Below are 18,661 nucleotides of genomic sequence, written 5' to 3'. Positions count from 1 at the left end.
AATAATGCAACAAAATATTATCATTATTTTAAGCCCAAATTTTCTTGTTTTGATGGACATTTCATCTATTCTACAACAAACAAAGGACACACTCTGCTCAATGACTTGGAAAACTTAAGAGGCAGCAACTAGTTATGAAAAAAAGCAAAAACCCAGTGCAAACCCAGAAATAATGCATCTGGTTTAAACTAACATTTTCATTATCTATCTTATATTGCCAATATTGAATTCCATTTATCGTATTAAATCAATAAATAATATCCCATATCATAGTGACTCATACTACAAAATTTTTCAAGGGGCTATAGAACAAAATAATTCAGCAGTAAAGCATTTGCAAATTAGGTTGGAAGAGGAAATTATCAAGGAAAATGGAAAACTTTTTTCTAGAGCAGAGTCTGAAGAATACCACAAAGCAGCAATCAAAACTAGAGCAACAAATAATTTGAAGTTTGAGATATTCTCTGCTTCAAAGCCTTGCAGTAAAACTAGCCATATATTTTTTCAAATATTTTTGGTGAGTCTTCTTCAAATTACTAAAGACAGTCTTTTTTATGATTTTCATTCTGTAGCTATTCTTTTAGTCAACAGAGATATTAAAAAATGGAAAATATTCAACTGGGTTATATATTAACAATGATGAACAAAATGTATTTCTGATGATCTTAAAACAAAAGATTGTATCATATACTAGTTCATACTTCTTCATAGTTTATAACCCTGTGTCTACTGCAAGTGTCAGTTAATGACTAATTAATGCCATGGTAGTCTACATAACAAATGAAAAAGAAATAGAAATCAGATTTTCACATCTCAAGATGAAGACACAGTGTTACAACAATGAAGATCATCTTTGACCATTAAATCAAGAAAAACTCTTACATGTAAATAATTTAGTGAATAAGTATCAGTGTTTGAGTTGACATTATTCAGACAGTTTGCAAATTTCCAGAATCACAAAATCACAGAATGACTAGGTTGGAAGAGACCTTCAAGATCATGGAGTCCAACCCATGCCCTAACACCTCATCTAAACCATGGCACTGAGTGCCACATCCAGTCTTTTTTTTGAACACATCCAGGGATGGTGACTCCACCACCTCCCCAGGCAAACCATTCCAGTATTTTATCACTCTTTCCATAAAAAACTTTTTCCTAATATCCAACCTAATAGTTGCTGCCTGGAGAAAAAGACCAACCCTACCTGACTGCAACCACCTTTCAGGGAGCTGTAGAGAGTGATAAGGTCACCCCTGAGTCTCCTTTTCTCCAGGCTGAACAACCCCAGCTCCCTCAGCCATTCCTCACAGGGTTTGTGTTCCAAGACCCCCACCAGCCTCCTCTGGATGCGCTCAAGTGTCTCAACGTCCTTCCTAAACTGAGGGGCCAGAGCTGGACTCAGCACTCAATGTCCTTCCTAAACTGAGGGGCCAGAGCTGGACACAGCACTCAATGTCCTTCCTGAACTGAGGGGCCAGAGCTGGACACAGCACTCGAGGTGCAGCCTCACCAGTGCCAAGCACAGAGGAAGAATGACCTCCCTGCCCCTGCTGGCCACACCATTCCTGATCCAGGCCAGAATGCCTTGGCCTTCCCAGCCACCAGGACACTCTGCTGGCTCATGTCCAGCTGCTGTCACCAGCACCCCCAGGTCCCTTTTCTGCCTGGGCACTGTCCAGCCACACCCTCCCCAGCCTATAACATTGCAGGGGGTTATTGTGGCCAAAATGCAGGACTCTGCACTTGGACTTATTAAACTTCATCTTATTGGACTCTGCCCATCCATCCAACTGTTCCAGGTCTCTCTGCAGAGCCCTCCTACCTTCCAACAGATCAACACACACTCCCACCTTAGTGTCATCTACAAATTTACTAATGAAAGACTCAATCCCCTCATCCATGCTGTCAATAAAAATATTGAACAGAACTGGCCCCAGCACAGACCCCTGAGGGACACCACTGGTGCCTGGCCCCCAGCTGGATGCAGCACTGTTCACCACCACTCCCTGGTCCTGCCATGCAGGCAGTTCCTGACCCAGCACAGAGTGCTCCTGTCCAAGCCGTGGGCTGCCAGCTTTTCCAGGAGTGTGCTGTGGGAGACAGTGTCAAAGGCCTTGCTGAAATCCAGACAGACAACATCCACAGCCTTCCCTGCATCCACCAGGCGAGTCACCTGGTCATAAAAGGAGACCCCGTTGGTCGAACAGGACCTACCCCTCCTAAACCCCTGCTGGCTGGGTCTGATACCCTGGCAGTCCTGTAAGTGCTGTGTGATGACACTGAATATAAACTGTTCCTTCCCCTTACCGGGAGCTGAGGTCAGGCTAACTGGCCTATCAGGATCCTCCTTCACCCTTTTTGTGAATGGGAATCACACTGACCAGCTTCCATTGGTCATCTGGAACCTCACCAGTGGGCCAGGGCTGTTGGTAAATAATGGAGAGCAGCTTTGCAAGCTCCTCTGCCAGCTCCCTCATCACCCTGGGATGGATCCCATCTGGGCCCACAGATTTATGAACATCCAAGCGGCTCAGCAGTTTCCTGACTGCCTCCTCCTGGATAACAGGGTGACCATCCTGCTCCCTGACACCATCTACTAATCCAGGAGGAGAGCTGTCCTGAGGACAAGCCACCTTCCCACTAAAGACTGAGCCAAAGAAGGTGTTAAGCACTTCCACTTTCTCCTTATCTGCAGTTGCTAAGTTCCCTCCTGCATCCAGCAGAGAACAAAGGTTTGCCTTACCCTTCCTTTTCCCTTTAGTCTATTTGTAAAAACATTTTTTATTATCCTTTACAAAAGTTGCCAAATTAGGTTTCAACTGAGCTTTGGCCTCTCTAATGTTTTTCCTACATGCCCTAGCAAACCCCTTAAATACTTCCTGAGAGACTTGACCCATCTTCCAAAGATGATACATCTTCTTTTTATTCCTAAGTTCCTTCAAAACCCCGTTACCCATCCAGGCTGGATGTTTGCCTTGTTGACTCATCTTTTGGCACACAGGGACAGTCTGTTCCTGTGCCCTCAAGATCTCTGTTTTGAAGCACACCCACCTTTCCTGGACTCCTTTGTTTTTAACAGCGGCTTGCCAAGGAACTCTCTGATTAAGTCTCCTAAATAGACCAAAGTCTGCCCTCCCGAAGTCCAATGTAAGAGTCTTACTGATGTTCCTCCTCATTTCACTAAATATCGAGAACTCTGTGATTTGATGATCACTGTGCCCCAAGCAGACTCCAACCACCACATCTCTCACCAGCCCATCTCTATTTGCAAATAACAGTTCTAGCATAGTCCCTTACCTGGTGGGCTCACTCATCAGCTCTGAAAAAAGTTGTCCTCCACACATTCTAAGAACTTCCCGGACTGCCTTTTTTCTGCTGTATTAAGTTCCCAGCACATGTCTGGTAGGTTAAAGTCACCTACAAGAACAAAGGCTGGTGATCCTGAAACCTTTTCCAGTTGCTCATAAAATAAGTTGTCCACCTCTTCTTCCTGGTTGGGTGGACGATAACAGACTCCCAGTAGGATACCAGCCTTGTTGGCCTTCCCTTTAATTCTTACCCATGGGCATTCAACTTCATCATCATTAGTTTCAACACCCATGACATCAAAAGCCTCCCTATACAAAGGGCTACCCCTCCATCTCTTCTCCCTTTCTTGTCTCCTGAAGAGCTTGTAGCTATCCAGTGCAGCACTCCAGCTATGAAAGTTGTCCCACCATGTTTCTGTGATGGTCACTACATCATAGCTTGGCTGCTGTACCACGGCTTCCAGCTCCTCTTGTTTGTTACCCATGCTGCGTGCATTGGTATACATGCACCTCAGCTGGGCTACTGATTTCACCCCTAACTCAGGCTTACCACCCTTGGGCCTGCTTCCAGATAGCCCAGCTACATCCCCTTCCCCCTTCAAACCTAGTTCAAAGCCCTTTCAATGAGTTCCACCAGTTCACGAGCTAAAATCCTTCTGCCCTTAACAGAGAGATGGAGCCCATCCAGTTCCAGCAGACCAGGTGCCAGAAGTTGTCCCATGATCCAAGAACCCAAAATTCTGCTGATGACCAACCCTTGAGCCACTTGTTGACAATGTAGGCTCTCCTATTCCTTTCATTGTTTTTCTGAGCCACCAAAGAGACTACCTCTGCTCCTGCCCTATCAACCACTTAACCCAGTGCTCTACAGTCCCTTTTTATTGCCCTAATGCTCTCTTTTTAATCTCATCACTGACAGCCTAGAGTACCAGCAGTGGGTAATAATCAGAGGGCTGAATCAGCCCAGGGAGTCTCTCAGTGATATCCCATACTTGGGCCCCAGGGAGGCACCAGACCGCCCTGTAGGCTGGGTCTGGCCAACACACAGGGCCCTCTGTTCTCCTCAGAAGGGAGTCATCCACTACGACTACCCCTCTCTTTTTAATGTTAGAGGCGGTGATCTGTCTGACAGATGAAGTGTAATTGGGAGGCTTTCTGGGCAGATCATTTTCTTCTACATATCTGGCTGACCCTCTGGATCCAGGGCCTCGTACCTATTCTGAAGTGGCACCTGGGTAGGTGATGGGGGTCAAGAGGAAATTTTAATTCTGAAACAAATTCAGATACAGATCTTAATATTGTGCTACTTTTAAATAAAAAGGTCATAATTTCATGAGGTTATAGTTTTAACTACTAATGTTTAAATGCTGAATTATATGCAGACATGCTTGAATAGTATGCTTAAACAGTACTGCGTATTTTTACATCTATATGGATTAAGCAGCATTAAGGACAGTTTCTTGCCTACTTAAATTACTAGCAGTTTTATATATTCCCACCAAAGAAGAAGTTATTTTGTTTATAGCTCTAAACAAAAAAATCAAGCAAGTCTAACATAATAGATATGACTAATGAAATCAAAAGCACTGTGGAAATGTTAAGTTTGCTGCACGACACTTATGTGGAGACTGTAATCAACTACACATTAGGAAATTCATGGATGTAATCTCCTTCTAATTACAAGTATTTGATAGGCACCAACAAAGATAACTCTTTATAAATTAGCTGGATTCCTCCTGATTGCTGAAAACAGCTTTGCAATGGGAGCAATCCTACAAGTAACAATACCTATCACTACCTTATTCAGAATCAATGTCTTTAATTTAAAAATACATCAATATGCTTATTGCAATAGGTCACTGTAAAGCAAGGGGATTTTTTTAAATGCAACCCTGAATATACTTCTCAAGTCTTAATTTCTCTGTACACAACAGTCTCTAATTGTTATTTGTGGCAGTTATTTACTGCAAAGCTGGAAAGAGGAAAAATATGGCTGATTTCATATTTTCCAGCTTAGTGCACTGGAATGACATTGTGTATGGTCCTTCATAGCAGGAGTTTTAGAAGCTTGCCCTGCCTAATCTGTCTGCTATTCTGAAGGGAAAGTATATGCAACAAACAGATGTGTCTGTCCCACTGTACTCTGCTTTAAAAGGCAGAGTTCTCTCCCTAAAAATGATACAACCCCACAGGAGCTTACCTCCTAGGTATTCTAACCAAAAAATAGTTACCTACCTGATATAAATAATCCTCAAACACAAAATAGTAGTCATCATTACTTGCTGTCAGCTTTACATCCTGTAATAAAAAATAAGAGTTTGAAGCCAAAATACCTTTCTTCAGACTCAGATGGAGGGTAAATTTAACATGGTAAGGGAAGATACTGTTTCACTTTCACTCCAAGAGCTATAGTTAAGCTCAGACTCCACATTTCAAAATTAAAAAATGTTATATTAACTTGATGATTAAGCATTCAGAGTTGAAACTTGAAATGGAAGCAGTCATACCCTGTCGGTTCTTTCTCACAAATCCAGTTAATCCTTCAAATGAAGATACTATTCCTTTATGACTTTATGATTCAACTCAAATGTCTTACATGAGAGACAACACAGGCACAAGGAATAAGTTCACAATAATAAGTTCACACTAGCTACTTTTACAGTCCTCAAAACCATACCATCTAGAATTTTATTTGTTAAAATACCAACAACAGTGTAATGAGCACATAAATCACTCACTGTTTAGTGAATTACTTACTTTGTAAATCAGGCTGTCCACTAAAAGGTTGTGTTGAATCACATTTGACTTAAGCTGTTCATAATACAGGATGTCCTAAAATTAATAATATTACCATCATCTGTCTGAAACATGACCTGAATTTATATTTAAAGTAAAAAAAAAGAATTTTCAGCAATTGAAAAAAAAGCATGTAACTGAAAAAAAAGCACTGCACATTTATGAAGCATCTATCATGGTTTGTTCTAGTTTAAGCCCTAAGAATTGAGATTTAAGACATTCTAAAATTACTTAGCCATCATATAAGTAATAAAATGAGAATGAAAGGACTAGTTCAAACCAAAGACCCATATCTTCCAACCTTTGGTTCTCTCTACACCTAAAATCTTTTCAACGTTCAAAATCATTATGTTTTATTTCTTTGTTACCCTCCATTGTCATACACCTCTCCAGCAATAGGTTCTGTCTTATCTTTAAGTGTTACTGAGTTGCTGCAAATATTTGACATTAAACTAGTATGAACCTGTAAACAGTTTAAATTTGTGCAAAGATTAAATGATAAATATATATATAAAACTGGTGAAGAGCACAAAAACCTAGGACCTGTTTTTAAACTCCAATTATTTCCTGAATGTCTATAGAAACAATGGGGAAAAATCAGAACAAACTTCTCTGGTTTTACTTATTCTATCCCTTATTTCTGAGAAAGAGCTTGCAAAGGAAAAATAAAATTAAATATCACACTGTCATCCTGTAACTCTCAAATCCCTAAGTATCTCTCTGCCATTACACCTACAACTGAATAATAATTTCTAATTGATTTGAACTAATGGATAAATTATGTCAGCCACCCCAAAGATCCTTCTCAACTCACAAAACTATTTTGATTTTGAGGTATCTATATGAATGCAACACAAATATTTGTATATTCCAAACTTCAAAGATTTACTGCTGATTTCTTTGATAAATACAAGTCCAGAGTAAGGATTTGAAGAACAAGTGGGAAGTAAGATGAAATCTCAAGAGGGAGAGAATGGTGAATAGTACACACTTAGAAACTATTAGAATTAACATTTACTAAACTGCTAAGTTGAAATGAGGACAAGAGCTGTATTTACTAAGTACTGATGCCTCTCAGAGGGAAAATATTTAAATTTTCCTTTTGAGAAATTAAAAAGGGGAGGTATAAATATTACACTATTTCTTTAGGAAGGATCAGACATAAATATTTACTAAATGCAAAGTATCTGCAGTATGAACATAGCATTCTGTTCTTCAAAGCTACAAAAAACTACACAAATGCTCAAGTCATTATTTAAAAGCATCAATGCATTATTACCATTGATGCTAATACTTAGCATCATTAGACTGTAGTCTAATCAAGTATAACAAATTAATAACATGCCAAATAAATAACTTTTTTTTTGCCATCTCCAATGACTGTCTATATTGAAACACAGGAAGCTAATACTAAAAAAAACCCCACTCAACCAAAACCAAGGAAACTACAAACCGAAACCCATGGTCAGGGAGTTGGAACAAGATGATCTTTAAGGTCCCTTCCAACCCAAACCATTCTATGTTCTAATATCAGAAGGACAAGCTGTTTGCTTGAAACAGAACTCATGCAAAAAAAAGTTTAGGAAACAAATCAGAAATTATTAAAAAAGGACTTGCAAAGCTAACACAATTATAACCATTCTAAGAATAAAGCATTTAACTCCTTACTTGCCATTCATTCTCACCTAAACTGTGATTGCTGTGATGCAAAATGAAGCTGGGCTTGGGAATCATGCCAGCTTTTCAGCCACAACTTGGCTACAAGAGGAGCTTGCCCATGTCTCTTAGTAGACAAGAGGCTTGTGAGTGATGCTGCATCAATATATTTATTCCTTACATCTGAATCATAAACAAGATTTACTTTCAAGAAGAAACTCTCTGGTGATCAGTCTCTCACACAATGAGGAATATTTTAAGAGCCTTAGTCAGCCTTTAAAAAGATACAAGTCTTCTTTTATTATTTACTGGCTGCACTGCTTTCTCCAGATGAGAAATTCCACTACTGGCAAGTTTCAGGAGTGTTCAAAAATGTGCTACATTTCTTATGTTATTTAAAATGTTTTCAGTTATAAAACAAAAACCTTACCATTTTCATCTGATTCAACATTTCTTCTTTATCTGCCAAATCTTCATGTAATATTAATTTGTAACGTTTTTCCCTTTTAAAAATATGTTCCATTTTTATACAGACAGCAGCTTTTCTGAAATTTATATACTTCTATACCACACCTCCAAATATACTCATCTTTCCAAATTAAAATAAAGTACACTTCAGACTGCAGTGACCAGCCTTCTTCATCTTACAGAGCCACATCCTAAAATTTCACCCAAAACATTCATATTGTATCCACCTAAGAGCATAAGGGAGCTCTGAAAGGAGCTCATGGGCAAGAGGAAACAGTATCTTTCAGCAGAATCTGGACATTCACCCTCTCTGAAATAAAGGTTTGGATTACTCAGCGGCCTCTGTGCCAGCACAGTCCTCCTATGTCCTGTTATGAGACCCCTGGCACTAGAGCTACACTCTCACTGATGAACTGCTGGCAGGTCATGACCCATTTTGAGTTACCTTTGCCATGTGATTGCCCTTTGCCTCTCAAATCTAACAAGGACAAAACAAAAACCTAATCAGAGAAAATAGACAAAAGAGTTAAAGGAAGACCCTCCTGGTAAATCCTTAAAGAGGGTCCAAAGCTTATTCTCCTTTAACCAGAGATCTGTGAAATCTTGTAAAATACATCCTTCTCCAGCCAAAGATGATGACAGTCTGTTACTGTAACTGGGTTTTCTGCTGTTTGAATGATACAGTGGGGACCTTTGGCTACTGATCCTAATCTAAAAAACCAGATACACATAATGATGCCCCATTATGAACTCACCACCTCACCTATTTATCAAGTTTTTAAACATTCAACACTACATTCACTAAAAACCTATAATAAAGTAATGCATTACTGATTTTTGCATGCTGGAATTTTCAGAATTAAGATTTTTCCCCCTATTAACTCAAAGAAATTAGAGGGGAAGAAAAAGCCTAACAGAAAATGAACAAATTTCTTTCCTAAGCACTGTTTCAGCAGTGTGCAGAGAATAAACAATTGTGTAACGCTATGAACAGAAGGAAAAAAATTAAACAGATTGTCAGTAAGTGTGTGCCATCCGTTTTGTGCAATGAGATAGACATCCCACAGGAAATAACTGTGATTCTGTGATTCAAGACCATAAGATTAAAATATATATACAGCAAATTGGACTGTTTACACAGACAGTATTACCTGTGACACTGTTCACCTTCAAATGTTTGTTTTTGCAACCTTAAAAAGGCTCTTCTAACACAGTTCCTCTAAAGTGTACCATTCCAAATGAAAACTGAGAAAATTCATTGTCAGGTAATGTGTTTATACATTTCTAAATAATCCTGCACACCGAGCTCACAGTTTATCATTTTTATGATTACAATGCAGATTGTTAGCATCATCCCTTGCTTGGCTGTAAATTAGCTTTATACAGAGGCTGAGCTCTACTGAATAAAATTTTCCAAACAACAATATTGGATGCTAGCACACACAATGCTGCCCATACCAAACCCTTATAATATTTCACATTAAAGAAAGGAAAAGAAAGTTCATGTGATTTAGAGATTCATACATCTATAAATGTAATAGAGCCTAAACTGCAAATCAGAAATATTACAGCAAGGAATGTCTGCAAACAGACAACTCAACTCTAGCAGAGAAACTATTCGCAAGAGGTAGAGAAGTGTTAGATAAATCCATAAAGTCTATATGAAATTCAGCAGATCATAAAACAGCTACATGTATATAGAAACTGCTTTCCTATACTTTACAAAGAATAAAGCCATGTATTCAGTCTATGCAAGAAGAACATCTCAGGGTGTTAGCATTTTGGCAGTAGTCACAGCTTACTGCTGTGTAAGAAACATTAGTAAATGCAATGCTTAAACTGAACCATGGCTATTCAGCTTGTAACATAGCTGTGATAACCCATGCGCTATTCTACCTGATCCATGGGCAGTCTGCTAAGTCTCACTCAGAAAATCGATCTTTTAAACACATTTCTAGTTTTAGTACTTGAAGTCATAAAACAACTTTTAGAATCCAGGATAAAAAATGCTATGCAAAAATAATCTTGAAAGACAGCACATTATGACAGCTGTTACATTAGAAGAATAGTTCCAGTTTTGCATGACAGACAAACATTTACATGCACTTACCTCACAGTTTAAATTTTCTCTAACATAGTGTATCTTGTCCCAGCTTGATAATTTCTTTTTTTTTATGTGGACTGAGGGTGCATTTTGTATTTCACTGTTTTCCAATCCTTTATTTCAATAATCTCAATGTAGTAGATTAATTTCCCAGTCTGCATCGTTTTATCTGCCCTTACCACTCTGTCTTAAAGTTATCATTACCATTTTCTAGCCACTTGCCCACATCTTTCTAGAGTTCTTTCAGCATCATCACAAACTATTGTCCCACCACTAATCCCCTGCACGCAATCTACTCAGTTCAGTCTCAAAGCTCTGGATCCTGCAGAATGTCTCCTAAAGAAAAATTCCTACTGCACTCAGTCTCAGAATAATGTGTGTGTACATTGTTTATTTTTCTTTTTCATCTATAGCTGAAAAATATGATTTGCTAAGTGTGTAATTATCAAAAGGTAAATTATTAGGTACATATGAAAGCATCACATCAAAGTTTCCCCAATTATGCAAAGACCTTAAAGAGGGATTTAACTTTTTACGGTGTATTAAATACATTAACTATGGCATGGCTTCAGATACTGCAAAAAACTTCATTGTTGAGGACTTGCACCAAATATAAGGTACAATGAAAAACTGCTGCCGTACAACAGAACATGGAAACAACCCACATCTTACTAGCTTCTCTCTAAATCTTTCTGATTGTACATATGCAGGGTATAGACCATAATACATAAAGCAATTCATAAGATATGTAAATGCATATGATGACAGGGTCAAATAACCAGGACAAAGATATAACACATCTTTTTATAAACCTTAGCAAAGATATGAGAGGTTCAGTGTTCTTCCCAAATCTTTATTCTTGTCCCCTTCTAAAAATGTCAGCATTATATAGGAAAATCGCAGGAGTCAGTCAGATTAACTGAATCATTTATTCTACAGTATTTTGCTTACATATCTATTAAAAATTAGGAAGAGTGGCAAAGACTTCACCACAGCACAGAGCTTTTTAAATAATAAAATGTTTATCAGTTTCAGTGACAACTCAGTAGAGCACTTCTGTTTTGGAAAAAATATCACTAGAAGATATGTGCTTGCACTTTTGTGTTCTCACCTAGTCCTCACATTTTCCTCTCCTTTTGCCACTTACCTCTGGCTGATTAGAAACGTTAAGAATGAGGGCCCACAGATCAGCTCGGAGTGCTGTCGGACATCCCTGACGAACATACTGCTGAGCTGCAGCGCTATCCTGCTCTGCTAAAACTGTAAGAAACAAAGCAGGTAAAGAGTTGATATAGTGGAAAACTTCTATCAAACACCTTAATTTTTAACTTTAAAAACTGGCTTACCATGCTGTAAGCATTAGCTAATAGGAAAATACTGAAAAGATCCGGTTTCTACAGTGCAATTTTGAAGTAATTCCTTGGGAAACAAGGCAATTGGTATTAATCAGCAAGGCTGTACTACTTTGTGTCATAAAATAGCACTTACTATGTACACATGACTATATCAAGGCTAGTTGCAGCTACTAAGTTGTTATCATACAGAACAAGGAGCCATTTATAGACATAAAATACTCCTGGTTTAACAAGTGGTATCTCAGTTCAAATAGGAGATTGCCACTCATGGCTTTTTTTGTGTTTCCCTTCTTTTCATGTTAACTATATGAGTATCTCCACAGATAACTCTGGGGTCAGAATTTTCCATTCCAGAGTATACCGTCATATTCTCTCATTATTGGTATACTTACTCTAGAGGATAAAGACCTCGAAAGATGTTGGTTTGCCTTCATACTGACATAAAACAAATACTCTGCTGCTGACAGGTTTGCTTATTTGGGTCACTGTTGTGAAGCTTTAGGCTACTTTGTCACAAGGGACTCATGCTGAGTACAGTACTGTATATACCATAAACTAGATTACCTTGTTCCCTACTTAAATCTATAAATTTGAAAGACATACATCTTTAGCTATTGTAATCTGATAAAAGTGTTCCTCACCAAGGGTATGAGATTTTCTGTACCCTCATACCCAAAATGTCTTTCACAAAATAGAAAGAAAGCTGGGAGACATTTCTGTGTTATTGTCTAGGCATTACACTGGTGTTTGACTGCTACTCGGAAGTTTCCAAATCCATATCCTCTAATTTTTCTGAAGTGTCTATGAAACAGCCTGCTTTTCTGTATCTCACTGAATTTTATATTCACAATATCTGCTCTGATATTACTTACAAGGACAAGGTTTGGAATTAAATCTCTATCTAATTGATTTTTCTATTCTTCCTTTTTTGCTTAAATACTGAATAGACCAGCTTGCCAAATTTTTGTTTAACTTGCAGAGCTCTAACACAGACATTTCTATGATCCCTTGATTCTGCATGAAGAGGGCAAAAACCCCCCCATTCCTAGATTCTCCACAGAACTTTAGAAACACTGTCATTCATCTTGGCATCATGAGTATTTACCTTATTTTTTCTTACTGACATACAAAATATTAAAAAGTAGTTTTGGTTTTACTTTATTAAAAACAAGATGGGTTTTACTAAACACTACAAAATAAAATCCTCAGACTTGGCAATATAGCTAATATAAAAGCAAAATCAATACTTCAGTGGCAAACAAAGTCATAACCTATTAGAGCACGCAGCAGGATTCTCACTGAATGAAAAGAGATTTCATTTTATGGTCAAGGCACTTAACTTACATATCTACAAAAATATTAGTCTTTGAATACAGGAAAAACTAAGGCATTCTCTAGAATAGAGCTGCTCAGTATTGACAAGAGATGACAAATATGAACAACAATGTGGAGTTGAATGAATGGCTCAAGAATTTCAGAAAATATAATTTATTTGGAAGAATGGGAAAAGAACAGAGAGGTGGACAGTACTCATTGAGTTGCTCTTGGATTAGAAAATTGACAGTGCAGGTTAGAAAGATGAAATAAAAGAAGAAAGAAATAAATATCATTGTTTTGTTACTGCAACAAAAATTGAGGATGGAGCACTTTTGCCTATTTTTTCCTTTGGTGCTAACGTTCAGCAGCAATCAGAAGAGACAGTAATGAGTACATATTGGTGGATTTCAACCATTCCTTGTATGTTTCTTCTATAACTAAACCTAAACTATTAAATTATTATTTCTTTTAACTTCTCCTTTTTGTATGTTATTTCTTCACCTACAAAAACAATCCTGGAACTTTTCAGAAAAAGCAGTATAGAGAGACAAGTAAGTGAATATTGCATTGTGGCTATGTACTGAAATATTCTGCAATTGCAACTGATTTTTAAAAAGACTATTCTGAAACAAAGGCATAGATCCCATTACAGTAATGAGAACTTTGTGTGCAGAGAAGGGACTCCACAGAATTTTGATTTTAAACTGAAATTCAGTAGTGGAATAGGCTAAGTTGTCACCAAAAAGATGTCTATGTGGTTCCTGTTTTTGTTTTTATAGAAATATCTGTGGAGGTACTGGTAGACTGCAAATGTTTGCTTTTCTGTCGCTGTCTAAATGACAACAGCATTAGTGATTGTTTGTCTAAATTACAATGGTATTACTGATAATGCTTTGTGCTAGTCTAAGTTCTTCAAATTCTAAGAGGTACATGCAAATATGAATTTACTAAATGCATTCTTAACTACTCACAGTTTATTACAGATAAAAACAGATCCATACCTTTCTGCCCAACACGTACATGCTCATTTTCAAAGAACTCTAGAAAATAAAGACACAGAAAAGCATAGCAAAAAATAAATGAACTAGACACTCCAGCTGCTAATGTATTTTGTATTTTTACTGTATCATTACATTCAGTTGCTATTTACTGCTAACATCACTACAAGTTAACAGGCATCAGAGTCAAAGTTCTTTTTCAAAAACACAAGTATCAAAGCACCACTATACTACATGACTTTCAACTAGGCAAGTTTCCATTTAAAAAGAAATATCTCATGATACTACAGTGATTTCCATTTTTATGTGGAAAGACCATTTTACAACCTCTTCCTACAGCACTAGATGCATACATGGAAAACCAATAGAGATTATACACTATTTAAATTACCATTAATATATGAGTATGTCCTGTAATATTTTCTTGACAACAACAATTATTTTAAATATGTTCGTATTTTATATATATATATATATATATGCACCTATCTGTTTGCTGGGTTAACATTTACTGATAATTTCTGTATTTCTGGAAACAGGCAATGTGGTTCTCTAGATCCTGAGGTGTCCAAGCATATTGAAATTACCGTATTCTCTACTTAAGGTGATGACTTTATATTTTCTCCAAATCTGACTCTTCATATATGCAATATTTTCTATTATTAGCTATATTTTACTATGAAAGTCACTACACTCATAGTTACAGAAAAAATATTTATGGTTTACTATGGGAAAAAGACAATTTTTTTTATAATTTCAAGGATTCTATTCATTAGTGTTCTGTTTGAATGACTGGAGATGGCATTAGCTTACCAGGAGGCACTTGTGCTGAGTCATCAATACCCAGCTGTCCTACATTTAAGCCTAGTTCGCTAAAGTCTTCTTTCTGAAAAAGAACATAAACATAAAGTAATGAATATGTTTAATTCTCTAAATCACTTGAGATTTCTTCTGCAAGGCTTAATGTGAGTATTTTCTGGACCAAATTAAGTTCTTCTAAATGCACACATTTGAGATAGAATCTCATATCAATTCTTACTCTACTTTTAGTTACAAGCCCCAGTTTGCATGTCAAGTATGAGCTACACCTGGATGGAGTGAAGTGGTGAATGAAAGATCAGGTTAAGGATCCATCTCTTTTCCAACTCAGGTGAAAGTTTTTCTGCTAGCATAAAATCTCCAAGATCCCCATCAATGAAGTATTTAGAAAAGCTCTCCTATATAATTAATGCACTAGAACTCAAACATTTATTTTTATTTACAACCTGAAAACAAAGGGATTCAAAATTATATTGAGAAGAAAGTGAGAAGCAAACTCATTGTCAGGCTACTGATCTTGTACAGCATCTGCAGAATTGAGATGTGCTACAAATATGAAATTTCTTGTACAGAAGAAAAATGATTAAATGAATAACACGTACAGAAGTGTATTTTTGGCACAAATTAAACCTGCATGGCATAAAATGAAAACTTCCCTACTGGCAGAAAATTTACTGTTTATGTTTTATTTTTCATTAAAAATGTTTTTTCATAGCACTTCTTTAAGCTCTGTACTTTAACTGCATATTTAGATTGTTTTTCACTTTCAAAAGGAGAAATTTATGACGGTACTAATATTCTTTTTTGCTCATTAGAATAATTTTCATTAGCAAGACAAAATAACTCATACAGAAACCTCTTATAAGAAAAAAGTATACTTACCAATTCTGGAATATCTTTAACTTTTAAGGGAACTTGAATTAGTCCCAGATGATTTCTGAAACTAGGCTGCTCTCCATTTTCATAATTTGGGTTTCGAAGGTTCATCAGTACCTTAAAAATTGTAGCTCTGTCATTTCTTGCTTACATTCAGAACTCTTTTTAACATCATTAGCATTACCAACAGTACATTCAGCATAAAATCACTTCCCACAACTTATATATATAGATGCAAATTATCAAATCATATCTCAACATTTTCAAAATCAAGAAGTATTGAAATTTTTAAAGAAGCTAACATAGCCTACTTTGAAAAGTCAGCTCAATAAAAAAGCAGAAATAATTTTTAATATATGTAATTAAGTGCTGGCTACATAGTAATATCTTGACTAAAATTTACTTCCTCATTTAGGCTATGCCAACAATACATTTCTGATGGCTACAGTATTCATGATATTCTTCAGTATTACTTTTCTCTGAAAGAATTTTTAGCCATCTTCTTACACTTGCAAGCCTACAGAGCTTCCAATAAAAGTGCTACATAATTTCCTACTAAAATAATTCCTTACTAAATATATCAAAATATCTTCTTTCATATAGGAAAAAGAAATTACAGAATTGAAAACATAAAGCAAATATAATTTAAAGGACAAGGAATCATGTCAAGGTAACTCACTGTGATGTATAAAGGAATTTACAGTCTCTTACATATTCTAAGGTATAGATTTTGATATGATGTTGAACTGCAAAGATTCTTTCTAACATGAATTTCCAGCTCTTATGAAATTCTTTCATAACATCATACCTCTACAATTCTCTCTCTTGTAAGTATTCTAATACCATACAATCTCACTGTCAGACTTGTTAATTTAAAGAAACTGCAAACTCTGGAAAGAAAACAGTATAAAAGAAAAAGAGAGTGATCATGAGGGTCACTGAATAAAGCTAAAAAAAAAGACGGATTTATTTACAGATCCAAGATTAAAAACACATCATGGCTGTTAGTACAATGATGGAAAACAAAATAAATAAAACATTTTCAACATGATTTTGATCAACTGAGCAAAAGGAGTAATATGTAATAAGTACTGTTTTACTATGATGGTCTGTGCTTGGGTTATAGAAAATGATGAATAATATTGACATTTTAAACTTTAAAGATTCCACAGTCATCAATTTTTTAATGGTTCAGTTTGATTACATACAAAAGCCCTGAAATTCCACACAGTCTGTTTCATGTTTGATTTTTTTACAACCTTCCTAGATGACCTACGATTTCAACTGCACACAAGTCTGCCATCTACTATCGAACAGTCTATTAGCTCATTGTGATTTATCAGCTTAATATACTGGAATTTAAAATGTACAATGGTTTAGAAAATCAGTTGAGACTCACTCTCCAAGGAAAAAAGCTGAGAACAGACTATGCTTTAGAGAAGTTTATCACAGGTACAAGTTAAAACTGCAGTTTAACAAAAAAAAAAAGGGACAATAGCATTTTGTTTTGTAAACCAAACATGGATTCATAAAAACTATGCCAAATTTCACTTGCTATAAATGAAATACACTTAGCTTTTTTTTTTCTCATTTCATATAAAAAACTATAATGGATACAAGCCAGTGGCTGGGTATTGTTTCATAGAGGCTTACCTCAAGAAAATCTTTAGGTGCATAAACAGGCCGGAAAAGACTTAGATCTGAAGTAAGATTTCAGTGACACTATGTTAAAACCAAAAGATCAAAAAAACAAGTGCCATATCTATAACACAATTTAGAAATTTAGAAAACAGATTAGATCAAAATAACGTCATCACAAATATTATGGCAACAACCACCATATATTCTGTCATGATTATGCTACTGATAATGCCTTATCTTTGTAAACCCCAGATAAATGAAGAGGAGGGTGTTCCTCAAGGTCCCTTCCACACCAAACCATTCTATGATTCTGTGAAGTGAACAGTAGTCACAGGAAGCTTTTAGCTACTCCTCACAAGTGTTTAGACTGAATCATTCTTAGACTTAGAAAATATGATTTTCAAAAGCAGGGTATTTTTTAACAGCTTAGATTGTTGAATTACACATACTGCTGTCAAATGAAAACAGGAGAAGTACTAAAAAATCCATGAAGTGTTTGCTCAGAGAGGTGGTAGTGTGACACAAACCAGCATCTCTGCAAAATCCTTTTTAGGAACTTGGCTATGAACTAATATGAGAGTAAACTTTGCTCTCCCAAAGTATAATATCACTGATTATTTTGTGCAAGAGTTATTTTTATCTTTTGTTAAGAAAACATCTGAGCTTAATTATCCATAGTTCTGAACATTTTCTGTTAGCCTGAGTTTACAATAAGAGGAGCTGTTATTCTAGCTGTGTCCTAGTTATAGGACACAGCTAGAATAAATCTCTAAAGCATTGGAATATGGAGTATTATACAATAACCTCTCAGTAATGATTCAATGTTAGTACAATAACTTGGAACAAAATAACAATGAAATAAATATTTATTTATGCATAATAATGCATTACCAATGCAAGAAAGATCAAAATCAATTTGCCTGGAAGAGATTAGATTAACCTTTGACTGGTAAGTAAATGTACATGCTGCCTTTTTATGTACAAAAATTTAATGCATGTAAATTTAGTTGACCTTACCTGGCTCATCAGTTCCCATTTCATTCCACTTATTAAGCAGCTCTTTTTGTTCATTTACAGGCCTCTGAAAGGCACAAAAAATCTTTTTTTATCTTTTTTTAACAGAATTAATAAAAACATGCTTATTTCAAATATATATTCATTTCAACTATACATTAAAGCAATGTTTTACAAAATAGCAATACAAACTTATTTGCTTACAAATTATCCCTAGCCTGAAGGTACATGTCACTCTAGGAAGCCCAAGTTCCAGTTCCCAGAAGGAAAGAAGCCCATTAAATAATTTCAAGTGTTTAGTAATGAATT

General features: G+C 36.3%; 1 protein-coding gene across 2 annotated transcripts in view; it reads right to left on the bottom strand.

The window, feature by feature from the left end:
- TBC1D19 (TBC1 domain family member 19) overlaps nt 1–18,661 on the bottom strand; it is a 50,837-nt gene that overhangs the window by 12,777 nt on the left and 19,399 nt on the right. Inside the window, exons 6-13 of one of the 2 annotated variants that reach the window (XM_063401740.1) lie at nt 18,356–18,419; nt 17,351–17,397; nt 15,704–15,814; nt 14,816–14,888; nt 14,006–14,044; nt 11,480–11,592; nt 6,066–6,140; nt 5,544–5,606 (exon numbers count right to left, since the gene is read on the bottom strand). In XM_063401740.1, the coding sequence (XP_063257810.1) occupies nt 5,544–5,606; nt 6,066–6,140; nt 11,480–11,592; nt 14,006–14,044; nt 14,816–14,888; nt 15,704–15,814; nt 17,351–17,397; nt 18,356–18,419 (585 nt within the window). The remainder of the gene's footprint in view (nt 1–5,543; nt 5,607–6,065; nt 6,141–11,479; nt 11,593–14,005; nt 14,045–14,815; nt 14,889–15,703; nt 15,815–17,350; nt 17,398–18,355; nt 18,420–18,661) is intronic. The other variant, XM_063401741.1, reaches the window with a different exon arrangement.

The sequence above is a fragment of the Prinia subflava genome, chromosome 7 (assembly GCF_021018805.1).
Source record: "Prinia subflava isolate CZ2003 ecotype Zambia chromosome 7, Cam_Psub_1.2, whole genome shotgun sequence".
NCBI classification, from domain to species: Eukaryota; Metazoa; Chordata; class Aves; order Passeriformes; family Cisticolidae; genus Prinia; species Prinia subflava.
The sequence above is the reverse complement of the archived record's forward strand: the minus strand, read 5'-3'. Positions and strand labels throughout refer to the sequence as shown.